General features: G+C 36.5%; 1 protein-coding gene across 9 annotated transcripts in view; it reads left to right on the top strand.

Annotated features, from left to right (window-relative positions):
- The window catches only part of KIAA1109 (KIAA1109 ortholog), a 126319-nt gene that overhangs the window by 5864 nt on the left and 103812 nt on the right, over positions 1 to 16643 (top strand). For all 9 annotated transcript variants that reach the window (XM_042796299.1, XM_042796296.1, XM_042796302.1 and 6 more), the window contains exons 2-8: positions 2248 to 2377; positions 5996 to 6112; positions 7955 to 8033; positions 8705 to 8769; positions 14435 to 14621; positions 15836 to 15917; positions 16439 to 16632. In XM_042796299.1, coding sequence (XP_042652233.1) covers positions 2281 to 2377; positions 5996 to 6112; positions 7955 to 8033; positions 8705 to 8769; positions 14435 to 14621; positions 15836 to 15917; positions 16439 to 16632 — 821 coding nt within the window. In that variant the 5' untranslated portion in view covers positions 2248 to 2280. The remainder of the gene's footprint in view (positions 1 to 2247; positions 2378 to 5995; positions 6113 to 7954; positions 8034 to 8704; positions 8770 to 14434; positions 14622 to 15835; positions 15918 to 16438; positions 16633 to 16643) is intronic.

The raw sequence follows: 16643 nt of genomic DNA, 5'->3' as shown, positions 1-16643 counted from the left end.
ATGTAGGTGTTGCTGCTGTCTCTTTCTGGGTGGTTACACTTTCATTGCCATCATCCTCTTCCTCGGGTGACTTGATGAAGGGCAAAATGTGCCCTGACACAAAAAATTAGTGGGGCAGGGTGTTAAATGATCAGCTGTGGAGTTCCAAAATGATTTAATGACACATGATGCCTGATGGGGGATTCATGAGTTTATCTGCATGAAAATAGCAAATGTATTCCAGGAAACTTCTGAAGTTATCTAATTTATGGTTATGGACAGTGATAACAAAAAATGATGAAGACTGTCTTTGTTTAAGTAAATAAGTACGAGGATCCAGCGGCTTGCGGTCTCCGAGTTGTCCTGCCACAGTCCTAGTTAGAGCATAACGATATTTAATGTCCCGTCTCAGTATCACATAACATTGGGTGATAATTTCTCAGGAAAAAGCCACAAGTTGCTTTCCTGAGGGATTAAATAGTGGTGGTGTTTATTAAGGTGATAGGCAGTCCTCACCCATGGACAGCACTTCCACAGTAGTCTTGAGCACAAAAGGGTGACCCTGTTGTCTCTTGGTTAGTAAGGGAGAAAACAAGTCCATTCTTCCTTTATGCTGAAAGTGTTGGTTTTGGTTTTTCCGGTTAACTGTCATTCACAGGTTAAAGGCTCTTAGAGGCTGCCCACAGAGGCATCATCTGCTTTATAATGGAAGTTGACGTGGGTTTTTTATTAAGGTACTGTGAATGTCTTAGAGCAAATCACAGTGCCATTATGTGATTTAATTTGCCGATGTAATGTCCTTTCTAAAACGAGCTTCTTATTGTAAAGTGTGTCTGATGCTTATTATTCCTCTTTGTAGGGGAGCTAAGTTGGTAGCTTCTTTATCATCACTACTGGAAGCAGTGTCTGGTGTACTGGTGTTGGGGGTGATATTTTTGTTGTTTTTTTTTGTTTTTTTGTTTTTTTTTTTTGTTTGTTTTTATTACTTTCAAGCGCTTCCCTCCTCATTCTATTCCTCCTTACAGAAGAGGTAGTGAACAAATTGTTAGCACTTGTTCTTGGGATTTTAGTTCAAAACATAAGCTCTTTGTTCAAGGTACTGTATTTACCCAAATGTAGGGGAGAAACAAGTGCATTAAAAGCAGGGTTTTTTCAACTTTTTCTCCCACATTTGGTTTTCAAGTTATAATAGTGAGAATATATAATAGTATGAATATTACAGGAAAAAAATGGGTAACTTGTTAGTTTTATTGCTAACACTTCTAAATACTGAGTATTCCAAAGATGTTATGCTCAAAAACTAAGGTCTTATCAGTATTACTTGGTTTTATGGTCTCGAGATTTTGATGGAGAGCCTCGGACACTTCATAAAGAAAGGAAATAAAGTCTACTAATTTTTTTTTTGCGGGTAGAATACTGACACAAGACAGAATGCCAGGAACTGGAAGGTGTTTAAAAAAACCAAAAGGGGCAGAAATAATGCTTATCTTCCTGTAAGAAGGCTTGACAGGGAATGTCCAAGAGAGAAGACTTCAAATGAAACTAATGCAAGTAAAATACTGCTGTGTAATTACAGATTTTACTGAGTTGAGCTGCTCCCTGTTAATCACACTTAATTAATATAATCCAGTTGCAAAGAGATTTATGAGTGGTTTGAATAAGTGTGTAAAATCAGAAGCACTGGTTTTCTCTTCTCTGTAACAGAGACAATATGTAGTCACTTTTTATATGATGATACAAATCCATCCTAAAGCAAAAGAATTAATGGACATGGTGGATTAAGAGGCTCTGGGACTTTTCCATAGCTCCTCAGAGTGTCTGCTTTGGCTTTTCCTTCTGCAGGGGCAGTCTGGGGATTCCGTCTCATATTGTCTCATTCCCTTTTCAAATGTTAGAAGGCTTAATACAGACTCGTTTTTACTTGTATGTTCAGTTACCTTTTGACTTACTGCTATGGTACATCAGTTTTATAAATTTATTTGATATTATATGCTGTATAAGGCATTCATACTACATTGGGAGAGCATATTCTGGTATTCTGTTGATCTGTGATCTGTTTTAGGGAGGCTGTCAGTTTCAGCAGAGATGAGTGGAAGGGTTTCTGGAGCTCTAGGGTTAGAAGAAGGGTAGCTGAGAATTATTGAAGGGATATAATAAGTAAATTCATATTTGTGTGAAACAGACTGTTAGAGATCATTCAAGATGGTACATACTCAATTCTCCAAATTGTACGGTGCTTGTTACTCTGTTTTTTTTTTTTTCCTTCAGTTCTATAGGTGCTGGTGCAAAAAAAGTTTAGCAATGGATCAAAGGAAAAATGATAGCTTTGTCCCAAGTATCACGCAGTTGGAAGACTTCCTAACAGAACATGACTCCAATGTTGTCTGGCTGTTAGTAGGTAAGGTGAATCTATTCTGTTTTGGTTAAATATTTTTTTGTGTGTACTTTTAAATGTGCTTCTCTAAGTCCTGGCATACCAGTATTGAATTTCTTACCAAATTGCATCAAAGCATTGAAAATAGATTTTTATTTGTCATACAGCTGCTTAGTGGGGTATGGCAATGCTACTTAAGTAATTCAGCAAGAAAAAAATATGCACCTGTTTCCAATACTAATCATGCTGCAATTCTTGGGAGGTAAGTCCAATGTGCAAAGGACGATGCTCTCCAACTGCAACTCTGCAAAATAAGAACTCATTGAGAACTTCATTAAATACATTTTTTTCTTACACCAGAATAAGCTGATGATTAGTTGTAATACCATAACAAAAGATCAACATTGTAGCACAATGACAGGAAGATACAGTAACTTTGTTATACCAATATGTACATATCTGCCATTTAATATGATATAGTTTGAATAGTGATATAAAGACTACTGTGTTCAATGACATAACTTCTGGACTAAATTATGTGCCACAATAAGCCTTTAAGCGAAACCATTGTGTACTTTGTTATGGACTGTTTTTGTAAATGTGCCTCATTTAAGTATCCTAATTTTTTTATAACACTAGTGCTATTGTTTATATTTGTGTGTAGGTACTTCTATTTTCTGAATTGATGAACAGGTGGATCAGGAACATCAAAATAAAAATTAAGTTGTGTTCAGGTCCAGATGATAGTTCTAGAAGCGTGTTATGAATTTGGACTTTTCCAAAGGTAGACAACACCTGCTTTTCAGCCTTGATTCTTAAATCTGGAGTGGGAGGCAGCACAGGAAAAATAATTTTATTTTTTGACTTCTGGGAAGTTAAAGCATGTCTGTTGGCTATTGACATACTGGAATTATTTTTCATTAGTCCAAACTGAATTAAAAGGACATAGACATATTAGCCAAGGGTGCTTTCTGAATATTATTTATTTCACTTCTAATATGTTGATGTGAAAAGTTCATACTCAACATAAAATGCTAACTATAATGAAGATGAAAATAAGAGAAGTCACAATGCTGATAGTTGCTCATGGTAATATGTGGAACAGATCTGAGAAATTGGTCTCTGGAAGCTTTGACTTGAGATGTTTGGGCCTTTCACCAAAGAATAAAAGTGTCAAATTGCAGCCTGCAGAGTTTTCTTTCTCTGTTTTTTCCCTCTCTGCACTGGATTCTTAGAGCAAGCTATTAGTAATTCTACTTGGAAAGCACGTAGGATATAAGCAATTCCATGTAACAGCTATAATTTGAACCAAAAATTTTGCTTAGATTTCTTATTTGCTTGAATATATTAAACTTAACAAATTTCTGTTTCACAGAAGGGTGGGTGGAACTTCAAGAAATAATATAGTCGATCCCCTTCTTCTATGGGCCGAATGACCTATATACAATTATGCAGTTTTGGGGAGCTGCTGATCTCTTCAATTGTAAGAAACCACCTGGTATTCTAGAAACAATGGCACAAACAGTAGAAAAAGCTGGGTAGCCTCCTGTTATTATGAGGCTCAGATAGAAACATATTAAAGTAATATGTATTAACTGACCTGCTTTCAACCAGCCATTCCTCCTTTGCTTTCATCTGCTGATCTATGGCATCCTGTTATATGAGAACAAAAAATAGATGTCAGTAATTTCTTCTCTGGAATCCTGAAACAGCTAACTATTGATCCCAGTAAAAGAGGTGATGAATTCTAGAAATGAACATGCTCCTCAAAGAGCTGTTGCTCAATTCTAGAAAAATTTCTAAAAATCGCATGCAATAAAACTTTCCAAATGTAATTTCCAAAATGTCGTTTCAGTGAAGAGGCTTTTAAAATCAAGAATGTAATAATGAGATGAATAGCGTTTATGGGATCTGTCAGTCTGTTAGTAGCAGCGACTCTAAATTTTATGAGGGAAAATAAAAGTCTGCAATTTGTGGCAGAGGTGAGACTATTGGTAAAGGCAGTGGATTAGGACCATAGTGCTTGCAACCTGCGATAGTTTGGTGATTTTTCTCAGTATATGTCACCTTGAGAGGGAACCTTCTTGTCTTTAGGTATCTAGAAGTTAAGTGTGTAGTTGAACTTTAATCTCAAATTAAGTTTTATTACGAGAATGAGACCCTCTGAGTGTGTGTCATTCCACCTTTCTCCCTACACTGATAGAGGACCATCAGGGAGTAGTTTACTCATCTGAACACAAGGATGTGAACACTGTCCTTGCAGTATGCCTTCTCTGAATGCCTCCTGGGGTGTAGCTTTAACCCTCCCTGCCTTGTTCCTGTGTAGTCACCCACACAGATCTGATTTGTGTTACATGTCAAGCAGCTTACCTGCCCGAGCGTATGAGCTACTTGAATTTTGGCCACACTGGATCCATTTTCCAGGAAATAAAAGACAGTCATGCAAGTTTTTCTCTTCTACCTTCTCCTCATCTTTGAACAAAGCACAGGCGTTGTTACAAAGCAGAGGAGCATCCCCCTGCAGAAGAATTAAGGGGTAGTAAAAGGACAGGTTGTTTTTATAATGGTTTTGTGTTGTTTTGTTTTTCTATGTTTTTCTTGTGTTCAATATCTGAACTCTTTACGGAGTGGAGTCATTATATCCATCTGTCTTTCTGTACTTCAGCCTTCTCATAAAAGGCACACTAAATCTGAGTTTTTCAGTATGAAATGTATACATAAATGGAAAACTTCTGTTACAAAGTCCAGTTAGTATAATGAGTAGAGGTACCTCAAATACGAAAATTGCGTTCTTACTTACTCTGCTTTGGATGAAGCAGAATGGTAATTATCAGTAGAGTGAGTTAGAACTAGTCTGTTCCCTGGCAGTTCCATTCCTTTTGGGTTTGTCCTTCTGTAAGCTTTGAGAGCCCTTGTAGTTACAAATAGGTTACTAGCTCTTAATCAACTAAAGTAAAAATTACTTTAGGGATTAGCAGACCTAATTTTTTTTTTTTTTTTAAACATGTTTCTCATAGGATTGCTATTTCCTTTTTTTGCTATCAAATTCCATGCCTGAACTGTTGACAGATTTCTGCTAAGCCAAGGACTGGTACATTTCTCTTGGGATACAGCAGCTTAGGGAATGGTTTCAGATGTGATAGTATTGTTTCCTGTGCTAAGATATGAAAGAGTAGAAATTTCAATTACAGTTCATGGTTTGGAGGAGGGTGGAGAAGGAATGTAGTATGACTTCTATGGTGTTGTTTTTTTAGGGTTTTTTGAAATAAATGACTGTGTGGGATAATGCATGTTATGATTTGATCTATGAAAGTTAACTTCTCGAATGATGAGGGATGTAATGAAATATGTGGTGCATTTTGCAGGTCTTTCAGAGGACAGGTTTTTTTATATTAGGGAAGGAAGTGCAGTGAAGAATCTATATTTTTCTGAACCTCCTCTTTGCCCTGCTCCCCCCCCCATCTCTTCACACCCTTCTCACGCTGTCTCTCTGAAAACACCCATTAAAGTGTCCCATCACTTTCAAATTTTTTTGGAGAGCAGGAAGAACACTGTTGTGCTTTATAATCTTAATAGGTAAGGCTTTTATCTAGGTCAGCATACTTTAAAAAAATATTTTAATTAATTTTAATCTTTCAACAGCAACAATATTGTCTTGTGGATGGATTATCTACCTAACTTACTATAATTCCCGGAACATTGGACTCATTTTAACATTGGTTCTTAACAGATTATATAAACATGGCTACATCCATATTGGTAAGTTATGATTACTGTAATGCTGCTGTTTATCTACTGCTTTTTCTTATACTTTAATGTGCTAAAAACTCGAAGTAAAATCAAAGTGTTCCTTTATTATAGCAATTTGAAAATGATCAGCATGGGCTTAATTTAAGAAGACAAGTTCAATATCATACTTTAGGGGAGGATTCTTGGTGTAGGTAGAAAAACATCCCCTTTTTCATTGAAGTCTCTCATTATTTTATATCGAAGTTTACTTGACAGGTTTTTTGATTTTAAGTCGAGTTTACTTTTTTCTGTTTAACTACACAAAATACACAGACTACAATCTGTTTATTTCCAATTACCCCTTTGTCAAATCTCTGTAATCCTAATGGCTAGTGTCCTAAAAGGAGATTGACCGCAGTCCCCCATGGAACCTGCCTGAGCCACTTATGAATTTGCTTCATAATTTGGTGCTAAGGGGTGTGACTTTTCACTTCCCCACATCTTTGAGGCTGGTTATACAGCATCTAAAGAGTGGGAATCAACTGCTGGAGTGGGCTCAGAGGGGCAGAGTAGAGTCTCAAGCTTTGACTTCCTGTTGTGGCAGTGTCCTCGCTTTCTAAATAAGCTGTCAGAACAGCTAATCATGTTAATCCATACTGGGACTGTGATACATAGAGTTTATACTGGCTAGAACATTTGCATCAAAATCCATTAACTTTTTTTTTTTATTATTTTAAAACATTTTTGAATAAAACAGGTCAGTACAAATCACTTGGGCACTTACCCACATTACAAAAATATCTGATGCTGAATCACAGAGGGTTGTATCCCACAACCTCGCTCTGACTGCACTTTTAATTTTTTTTCATTTATTCGTATTCTTCCTCTGTCTGCTTCCCAGAATGCCAGTGACTTTAGTCTTGGACTACTTCTGCAACTACTGGTCATAAATGTAGTGAAAACTTTAAAATAACCAATACACCCATACCCACCTGCCAAAGAGACCCCTGAGATAATTGATTATGTCCTCCAGAATTTAAGAACTGTAATCCAAACAATCTTCAAATCCAACTTTTTGAACAGCAATATAGATGAAATAAATATTGGCTGCTACACCTGATCTATGGGCTTTTATTAAAATTTCTCTGTGAAATTGTTTTTAAGAAAAGACAGCTGGACATAGCTGGCCAGATATATGGTGTTCTTTATAAATTTAATCAGCAGAAGAACATAACATTAATTAAATCCCAGGATTTACAGCTTGGCTTCAATCGATTAACGTTGATTTCTTTTCTTTTTTTTTTAAAAAAAACCACGAATCATGGTTTATGTAACTTTATGTGGGTGAGGTGAAAAGCCTTAGGAAAAATATGGGCTATTGCATTACTTGCTGGTCTTTTCATGCTTATTAATCCATTTTGCTGTAAACACAATTTGTCATAATAATTGGACTGAAAACTTTATAGCCATTTAAAATTTGAAAAATTATTTTGTCAGGAATCTTTATTGCTCTAATTATTGTCTTGCATACAATGGGTTGATACTTACAAATGTTCAAAATAGCTTTCCTAACTCTTTTCACAAGCTTTGCAAGACACCTGAATGTTCCTGAGTGACTAGTGTGTCTCAGGTTTAATTGTATTCTTGGGTGGTGCCAAACCCAGCACCTTTTAGATTTGCATACTTTTTGTCTTCTATCTTCAGAATCTCTGACTTCCTTTCTCTTCTGAAAGTCAGTGTGTTTTCAGAGGAAGAACTCAAGATACCCAGTAAACGAATTTCAGATAGTCAAATACTGTATTTTTCCTGTTCAGAAAATAAAGCATCAACAACTTCAGGATAATGTCTGATAAACACTTATTTTCACACTAGGTTCCTTTTCATTCTCTGTGCTGTCTGGAAAAGTCATGGTTCGTGAAATTTATTTCATCACAGAAGACATGTCTATCAGGTACAGATTTCCAAGGGAGTCACTCTTCTAAGTAGCAATTTCAAATACAGTAAATGTATATGTCTAAATAGCACATATCAAGTTATCGTATTATAAATGAGCAATAAATATGTTGATAAATGTTAGAAATAAACTGACTCTTTTGATGGTAGTATTTAGACATTCTTGGATACTTGTTAGCTCATTTGTTGCTTGAGTACTATCAGTTGGAAATGACTACTGGGTAAGATTCTAGTTGTCCTTAATATTTGAGAAATAAAACACTTTAAAGTTTGCAGGAGAACTGTTTATTCATTAATGTATTTCGCTCCCTCATGCTCCTACTCTTAAGACATTTTGGCCAAGTAACTTGTGTTTGTTTACTGGAATTGAGAATAATTTGTTTCATGAACTGCACACTAGCTAATAGTTTGTAATTTTGATTCTTACTATTAAATTTGGAGAGCCTTGAGAAGGCAGTGGATATGGAATTTTATACAAGTTTCAGCTAATGCAGTAATTGTGTAATATTATACTGTATGATTTATCCTGTAATGCTTAATGCTTTAATATTGCTTGTACACTATTGCAACTGCAAATCTCTGCAGTGTATAAGTCAACATGTTATGCAGCTGCAGATAGGAGTTTGCATTATCACTCTCTTCTGTTTTATCTGATTTATTTTTTTTTAGAATTCAAGATGGATTTATCATATTTCGCTGGTGGAAGATGTACAACCCTAAACAGAAACAGCATGGTAGGTGTCTCAAAAATGTTTCAAAGTTTAAGTTTACAGGTAGCCTACAGAAAAATACTTCCTTTGCACAATCGCAGGCGTATACTTGGTCTGTTAATACATACCTGAAGTACACTGAATCATCAGAAGGTATGGGTTCTTTTAGCTGGTTGATCTGTGTTAGTAGACTAGAACAACACAATGGAATAAATACAGGATTCATTATCGGATTTGAGCCTTTCTTAAGACAAATCATTAATCTTAATGGTGGCCTTCATTAGCTGTAGTCTAAGCATAATTGGCCCTGTATTGAAGTTTATAACTGGTAAATAGAGGGTTCTTATATTCTGGAAATGATTTTAGTTTTCAGGTTTTAGTGTTGTGCTGTCAGTATTTCAGCAAAAGTGTTATGATAGGGGATCTTCTTTATTATTGATAAACCTGTGTGTTGATGACATCTGTGGTCAGAGAAGTGGGTATGTGTGAAAATATTTTTTTTTTTTTTTCTTATCTCTGGCTGAAGAAGGACGATTAACACCAGATACAAGAGATTAATTGTATCTGCAGAAAACACTGTGAGAAAACATAAGTAGCCTTGTGATGTGTTTTTAGTCATTTATAGGATTAGAATCTGGTTGAATGAATCTCTGGTCCTGCCCCTCTTGACTTTTGAAGCATCATGGCTCCATTGCTAATTCAAGGAGGTCCAGAAATAGCAACTGTCTACAGTTGTGGAGAGCGCTAATTGAGAGGGTTGTTGAACTTTGGAGGCCTTTTTTTTTCCCCCATGTTCCCTTTGGAAGTGGCTTCTGATGGTGTGAAGCCTCTTAGACTTGTCAGCAAGCTTGTACAGCTGTTGCTTTGCCAGTACCAACTCAACAGTGGTAGGAGTACTGCATACACATTATGCAGGTAAGTAAGAGACACGGTTCAGTATTGTGACGTGAATTAGGAAGAGTTGCTCACTTCTTTTTATTAGGGTATTACTAAGCTTCTGAGGTGATGGGACACAATTCCGAGTTCTTTAGACTGTAAGAAGACTAATTCAAAATATGGAACCTAGTCTTAATTAGATTTTTTCCAACCACAGGTTATTGTCCAACAGGTTTTCATAGAGTTTTCTTCATCTGCTAGTTAAATTGAATTTCTCTAGTGGCTCACAGAATGAAAAAACTAGTTGAACTTAATGCAATAAACATAATTGTGTTTGTTTTTTGTGATGGTATTTTTGCATGGCAGTATTGCAAGGCTTTGACGTTTTCTGCCGGCATTTAAGACTGCGTAATTAGTGGACAAATAATCCAGGCAACCAAGGAGGTCAGAGGTGTATAGGTCTGACAGCAAAGTAACATGAATAAAATACTCTCTTGAATAACTACTTGTTTTCCTAGGAAAAATAACCTTGCTCACTTGACGCTTTGATTATTTAGCAGAGATACTTTCATTTTTAACCTTAAAGGAAAAATAAAATCTTCAGTGATTTTTAGCCTATTGTAGTATATTCTTCCCAATAGTTTTAATCTGCTTGATTGCAACAGGAATACCTGTAGCTGACCGAACAGTGAAGGCTTCCAGTAAATTGCATCTTAAACATTTTTGTTTTGTTCAAGGATTACTCCCTTGCAGCTGTCACATAGAATAATTGGAAAACCTGTTGTAGGTAGACATTACTGGTGCATATCTTTGTTTCAGATCATTCATAAAACAAAAAACCAAATTGGGGCTGAGACTTTCCTATAGAAAAGCACATAGGCTGAATCAGGGCTATTAAGAATTTAAAAATCCCCCTGGATTCTTGTAAAAACACAAGCCTTAAATATTTTTGTTTGGAAAAAAATCATTTTATGAAGACTTATATCTAAGTAATAATGATTAGTTTCTGAGTGTTGTGCCTTTTTTTTTTTTTTAAGTTCTGTAACTGAAGTGCAGCGTGTTCTTACCTGTGATGTGAAATGTGACAGGAGTGGGATTTTGGTTTTTTTGTGATAAACTTAGTCTTGTTAGCATAAAAGTTATGTGACCTCATTCTGTTTTTTTTTCTGATATGAGTATTAGAGGAGGGATTTTTTTGTGCACAAAGGGGAAGCTAGTGAAAGATCCTGAAATACTTGGAGGCTTTAGCAAGGGAACTCCAATTCAGATCATTTCAGGTGTCCTTCACAGTCACCTCTTGGTAAAGGGCTGTACTTAATCCAGTTTTCAGTGGTAAGGTAATCAGCGTTAAGTGCCATTGCAATAGTATGCGAGGACCTGAACTTCAACATGGGGACATCTTACATTTTCTAAAAGCTATCTTTGTTCAAATGTGTATGAAGCTTGTATGTGTCTCCATCTTATGAAGGAATGTGCTAGAAGTAGTGCAAGCTTATATATTCCCCACCAAGCTTGTGGGAGGGAGAGCAACTAGTAATTCTTTCATATATTCAGAGGTTTTAGAACCAGAAAGGCCTTCAGTGTTCATCCAACCTAGTCATACAAGTTGTAAAGTTTTCCCTGGAAGCAAAATAAGTGACGTTTTAAGAAGATTGAGTGATGGCGAGTACTTGACATGTTCAATAAGTTATGCCAAAGTCAAATTGTTTTTAATGCTAGGTTTTACATATTCAATCTTTATATAACTTCAGCTTCCAGGTTGTTATTCCTGTAGGCAAGAAAAATCCAGTGTTGTTCCATATGCTCATGGAATATGTTTATGTGTTATTGGAAATATTTTTCCCTGATACCTGCTTTCTAATCACATGGCTTCTCAGCCCTCTTCCTGCAGAGCTGAAGAATGTGGCAGTGCTTTCCAGTCACTGCTGACCCACTGATCTCCACTGACTTTGCAAATGTTAGGGAGGATACACAAAGAAATAAAAACTGAGCAAGGAGTGGGATCTGAGGTTTGTCAGAGAAGAGTGAAGGTTATTAGGAAAAAGAGGGCAAACTCAGAGAAGTTTCCTTCACTCTGGTGTATGTGCTTTGCAAAATGCTTTATGGTATACTCTTTCTATTGACCTTCTGGTAGTCAATATGTGCTTATGAACAAAGGGTAGATTACAGGAATGGATGCTAGGAAGCATTACTGTTAAATCTTTGTGTCAGAAAAAGGAAAAATGAAAATGCTTTGCATTATGTTCTTTTTTTTTTTTCCACATTTGTTCTAAAGCTAAGAGAATTATTTCATAACCATTCTTCTGAGAAGAGGAAAACTAACCTAAATTGATGCATTGTCTACCTGCCCACTAGAATCTAAAGTAAATGCTGCTGTAAGAGTTGGGTTGGACTGTAATTTAAGGATGCTTCTCATAAAGAATTAATCACAGTTCCTTGCATAAGAGAATATTTGAACCCCAAAAGTTTGGAAAATGATTATTGATAACCTGTAGCAAAGTTGTATTTCCTGCTGTGTTTTTTTTAAAAGTTCCTCAGTTTGATTTGGCGAGTGCAGTCTGTTTTTCATCATGGCACTGTGTTTGTACTAGGCATGTCATACCAGTGTTGAAAGAACTTACTTGACTTTTTCTATTATGTGGGTTGTCTTTCTGCCTTTAGTGTTAAGTCAAACAATACTGGGACTTTAAGAGTAGGTTTTGTACATACTTGAGAAGTGCAAGTCCTTTAGGAACAGAAGTTGGAGGATTATGTTGTGAATGGGGCACAGCCAGGTGTCTTGGCTTAGGTGCCACAGCAGGTTGTCAGTTTTCATATTGGAAAACTACATAGTGTAGTTTGTGAGGTACTTTTTGAAGGGGGAATACTGTTTTGAGAACCAGTTCCTCTGCTCCTTATTGTTGGGAGTGACTTGTTTCATGTTCCCATTAGGTTTTATTTAGTGGGTGTACTTAGGCTGAATTGTTTGGATAGGTGTGATACAATCATTTGAATAAATACTAAATAAATAATACATCTTGATTAAACTCTGTAGGAAGCAAATGTCAAAACCTTGGCTACGCTGGTCACCTTGATTCCAACAAATGTTGATAAAACTTCAGTATTTTGCTATCAATCTGGTATTTAGTTTTGCATGACCTACATATATGCTTCTTTGAATCATTTAACTATATGATATTCGGACGTGCTTGTCTCATTTTTCTCTTTCTCCTTGCCTTTTTTTTTTTTCTTTAATTTTCCAGAAGTGTCTTAGGCAACCCAGTCGATGTGTGGAGGGCAAATCTTACTTTTGTTATTAGGAAACAGAGGTAGTTGTGTCTTTAAATCCCCTTTGGATAAATGAATTACTACATGTTACTCCATTTAGTTAATGAAGTCTAATGCTTGCCTCCAGGAATTGAAAAAATGTATTTATTTGTGTTTTTGATGATACTGAGATCTCCCAAGTGAACAATTGTGTATCCCAACCTTTGTCCATATCATCCTTTGCTTATATCTTATTGATGCAAGTTAACCTTACCAACAAACGGATTTGATAGTGCTTTTATGAAATCAGGAAGGAACTGAAACTGGCTCATTAACTTCTCTCTGTCTGCTCTTCAAGAAAACCATGGTGTCAGTGTTTTCTGGAGATTTATTATATGTCTACTTTTTTTATAATGATATGGAAATCTGTGGTAATTTAGGTGTGAGGGGTAAAAGGTGGGTTGCTGTTGTTGGGACATAGTGTTGTATAGACATATAACATCAGGGGACAGATGAGTTTGTTAGAAAAGAGGGTGAATGTAATAAATCAGGTGTCTCTCAACTTTGGATCTTGGACAGCTGCATTTCTTCTCTTGACCCTGACTACAAAAGCATTCACTCTGACTTTTTAATTTCTAGTATCTGTGGGAACTGTTGCCTCCAGTTTGTACTCCCTGAGTTACAGACTGGGGACTGCTGTTACAACTGTTCATGCTTCAACTTCCTAAAGTCTGTTTGACTTAGAAAGACCAGATCAGGTTTTAGAGCAGCTCAGGTCTCTTGAGTGAGTGTGTAACGGGCACTCTTTCAACTGGGTAATTAGGGGGAAATTGTGCAAGCTTTTTCCTCACATCAACTACATAATTAGGTCATACTATCTAATGCAAAAGTATGTCAAAGTATGTCACACGTAGCTCTGTGTGCCATCAGCAGATGTTAAACTAGTTTTTAAGTACCAGAGAATCAAGCTGATACTACAGTGAAAATTTTAAATCTGTGAAAATGTTGACTAATTGTGGAAAATGAGTATGCTTCTTGTTAGTTTTGCATATTAATGTTTTCTATTTCTCTGTAAAAGAAAGCTTTTTCCCAGTTCAGCCTGCTGTACCACAGAGCTTGGCTAGAAAACCATTTGGTTTCTGAGATTGAATTGCTCTCAAGTACTGATACCTGTGCTAAAAAGCGGAAGCTGGCACCGAGGCTTCTGTGCTGTGCATCAAGAGGGACTTTTGTTTGTTTGTTTTTATATGTGAGACTGAATAAACCTTATTTACCCTTTTGTGCAGTTCCTGCCTAGATTTATTTTTGGATTGTGACCTAAGGGTGAAATGCCTTTCAGGTTTTATATTTTGTGTGCAACTGTCTTCTTTGCCAAGTTTTATTGATTTTTCTTGGAATGATTGTAATTATTTTGTGGAGTTTTTTAATGCTTTTTTTAGCATGTACTTCAGCAGCTGTTCACTACCATGTAGATTGTTTTTGCAGAATGTGCATATTTGAAAAACTGTAAATATTGCAAGGGAATGTTGGAGTAGAATTAGAAACTCTTTTCCTACTATTTGTTTAGATCCAAAGGCAGAAACACGACTATATATTATGGTGAATGACTTTGAATTTCATGTGTACAATCGTTCTGAGCTTTATGGACAACTTCAAGAACTATTTGGCTTGGATCCCACTATCATTCCAACAAAGAAAGATGATGAAAAAGCACAAGTAAATGGGAGGCAGAGAACGCATACCAATCTTGAAAGGTAAATTATTATTCGTGTTGCTATTTTGTTGATGCTTTGTTCTGCAAACTGCTGAACTAATTGGGTAATGTTTTGTTAACATATGCTCTGGAGGCCAAATGGTTGAAGCACAGCTGAGAGAGAAATTGCAGTGACAAGCCTGACAGTCTAAATCTTTTTCCTTTCCTCAGACTTCCTACCATAATAATTAAAAAACACAACCAAACAAACCAAACACTCCTTGTTTAATGATCAGAGACAGGTTGGAAAAATCTATTTGAAGCACAATATGGAAAGGGAGCATGTGTTGAAGAGGATTATGCTTGAAGAATAATAATGGTATTTCTCAGTAGAAGTAATAGCTGCTCAAGACATTGAATAGACAGAATATAAGGATCTGTGTGGTGTTGAGAGGACTTACTGGTTTTTGAGCTTTAAACTCAGGCTGATTTCACATGTTGTCATTTTAGGGGAGTGTGTGTTTGCATATAGCTACACAAACCTTTTCTTATTTTATTCCTCTTTTTGGCATGCCCCAGAAAACATGGTGTGTGTCTGTAAGGATTTTTTTCTGCATGACTTATTGAATACCTGACTCCACTACATATATATAATAAGACTCTCTTTGGGCAGAATCACAGCAGACTGATTTATTGGCAGGAGCAGGGACGATCTAATGAGGCTCGAGTCCTTCCACTGCTGCTGGCCAGGCCAGTACGTGTTACTAAATTACATAATGGGCAGCTGCAGGATGCTGTGGCAGTCCTGAGTTTGGGGAAGGGCTGTGCCTCCAAGCCAGTCTCTTCATGTTTTTATCTTACACCCTTATTGACAGGTGCAGGAAGGACTTCTGCCTTTGGGGAGCATGTGTCTTGGGAAAGTAAAAATCCAACACCAAAGACCTAGAAGCATTGGTTTAGGAATATTTAGAACCGACAAAGTTCCTCTGAGAAAGATTTATTTAACCGTTGCTCTGTGTTAAACGTGATATGCTTGTTTTCTGCCTGTGTCAGCATAGTATACCAGCACCCAAGGCATAGCTGCATCTGCCTCCTGCTGTTCTTCCAGGCCCTGGAGGAGTCTGCAGTAGACTGCTAGCAGGTCCCTTACAAGAGACGCTCCTTTGAGAATGACTGTTCCCTGAGAGCTGTGCCCTAAAAACCCCTAGAAGAAAAGCTCGGTTAGTTCTTCTGCAAAAAAAGACAAAATAATAAACCCCATTTTTTTTTCTGTAGTGTTAAAGTAAAAACAGAATCTCAAGACCCTTCCTCGTCATGGAGATCACTTATTCCAGTCATTAAAGTCAATGTGAGCACGGTAAGTGAAAAGACTCTGACAACGAAAATATTTAGCAGTACTCCCTTAAAAATTAGTGTTGTCATTCGTTTTTCTTACACATTCTTTCTGAGTTTTTGTTCTCTTTTATGCTTTTAAAAAGTTTTAAAATAACACCACCAACACTCCTGACAGTCACACATCTTGCTGGTGCTGATGGAAACATGGTTATGTGCTCCCTTTTGGAAAATACTTGTGTTTTAGACTTGTAATGATTTCAAGAATATCACCAAGTAATTAAGCTAGGTAGTGGATGTTGTACAATGTGTAGTGTGCTGGGGCTTGGGTAGGTATTTTTTTTTGTTTTGGTTTGTTTTATTTGTTTGTTTGTTTTTGTTTTGTTTTGCTTTTTAAAAATTTTTTTTCTTTTTTTACCTACATCTTTTAATAGGGATATTTGGACACAGTCCTTAAAAGTCGATGTAGCCTCCCCAAAAAAAACAGGAAAACTGTTATTGAGGTGATAGGAGATAGTAATTTTTGGGGCTTTTTTTTTGATTTAGGGTCGCTTGGCATTTGGGAATCATTATCAGCCACAAACACTTTGCATTAACTTCGATGATGCTTTTTTGACATACACCACAAAACCACCTTCGAGCCACCTTGATCAGTTTATGCACATTGTGAAAGGAAAATTGGAAAATGTTAGAGTCATGCTGGTTCCAAGTCCAAGATATGTTGGTCTTCAAAATGATGAGTAAGTTTTGG

Source organism: Tyto alba, unplaced genomic scaffold, assembly GCF_018691265.1.
Source record: "Tyto alba isolate M040663 unplaced genomic scaffold, T.alba_DEE_v4.0 Super-Scaffold_23, whole genome shotgun sequence".
In the NCBI taxonomy this organism is placed as follows: Eukaryota; Metazoa; Chordata; class Aves; order Strigiformes; family Tytonidae; genus Tyto; species Tyto alba.
The sequence above is the reverse complement of the archived record's forward strand: the minus strand, read 5'-3'. Positions and strand labels throughout refer to the sequence as shown.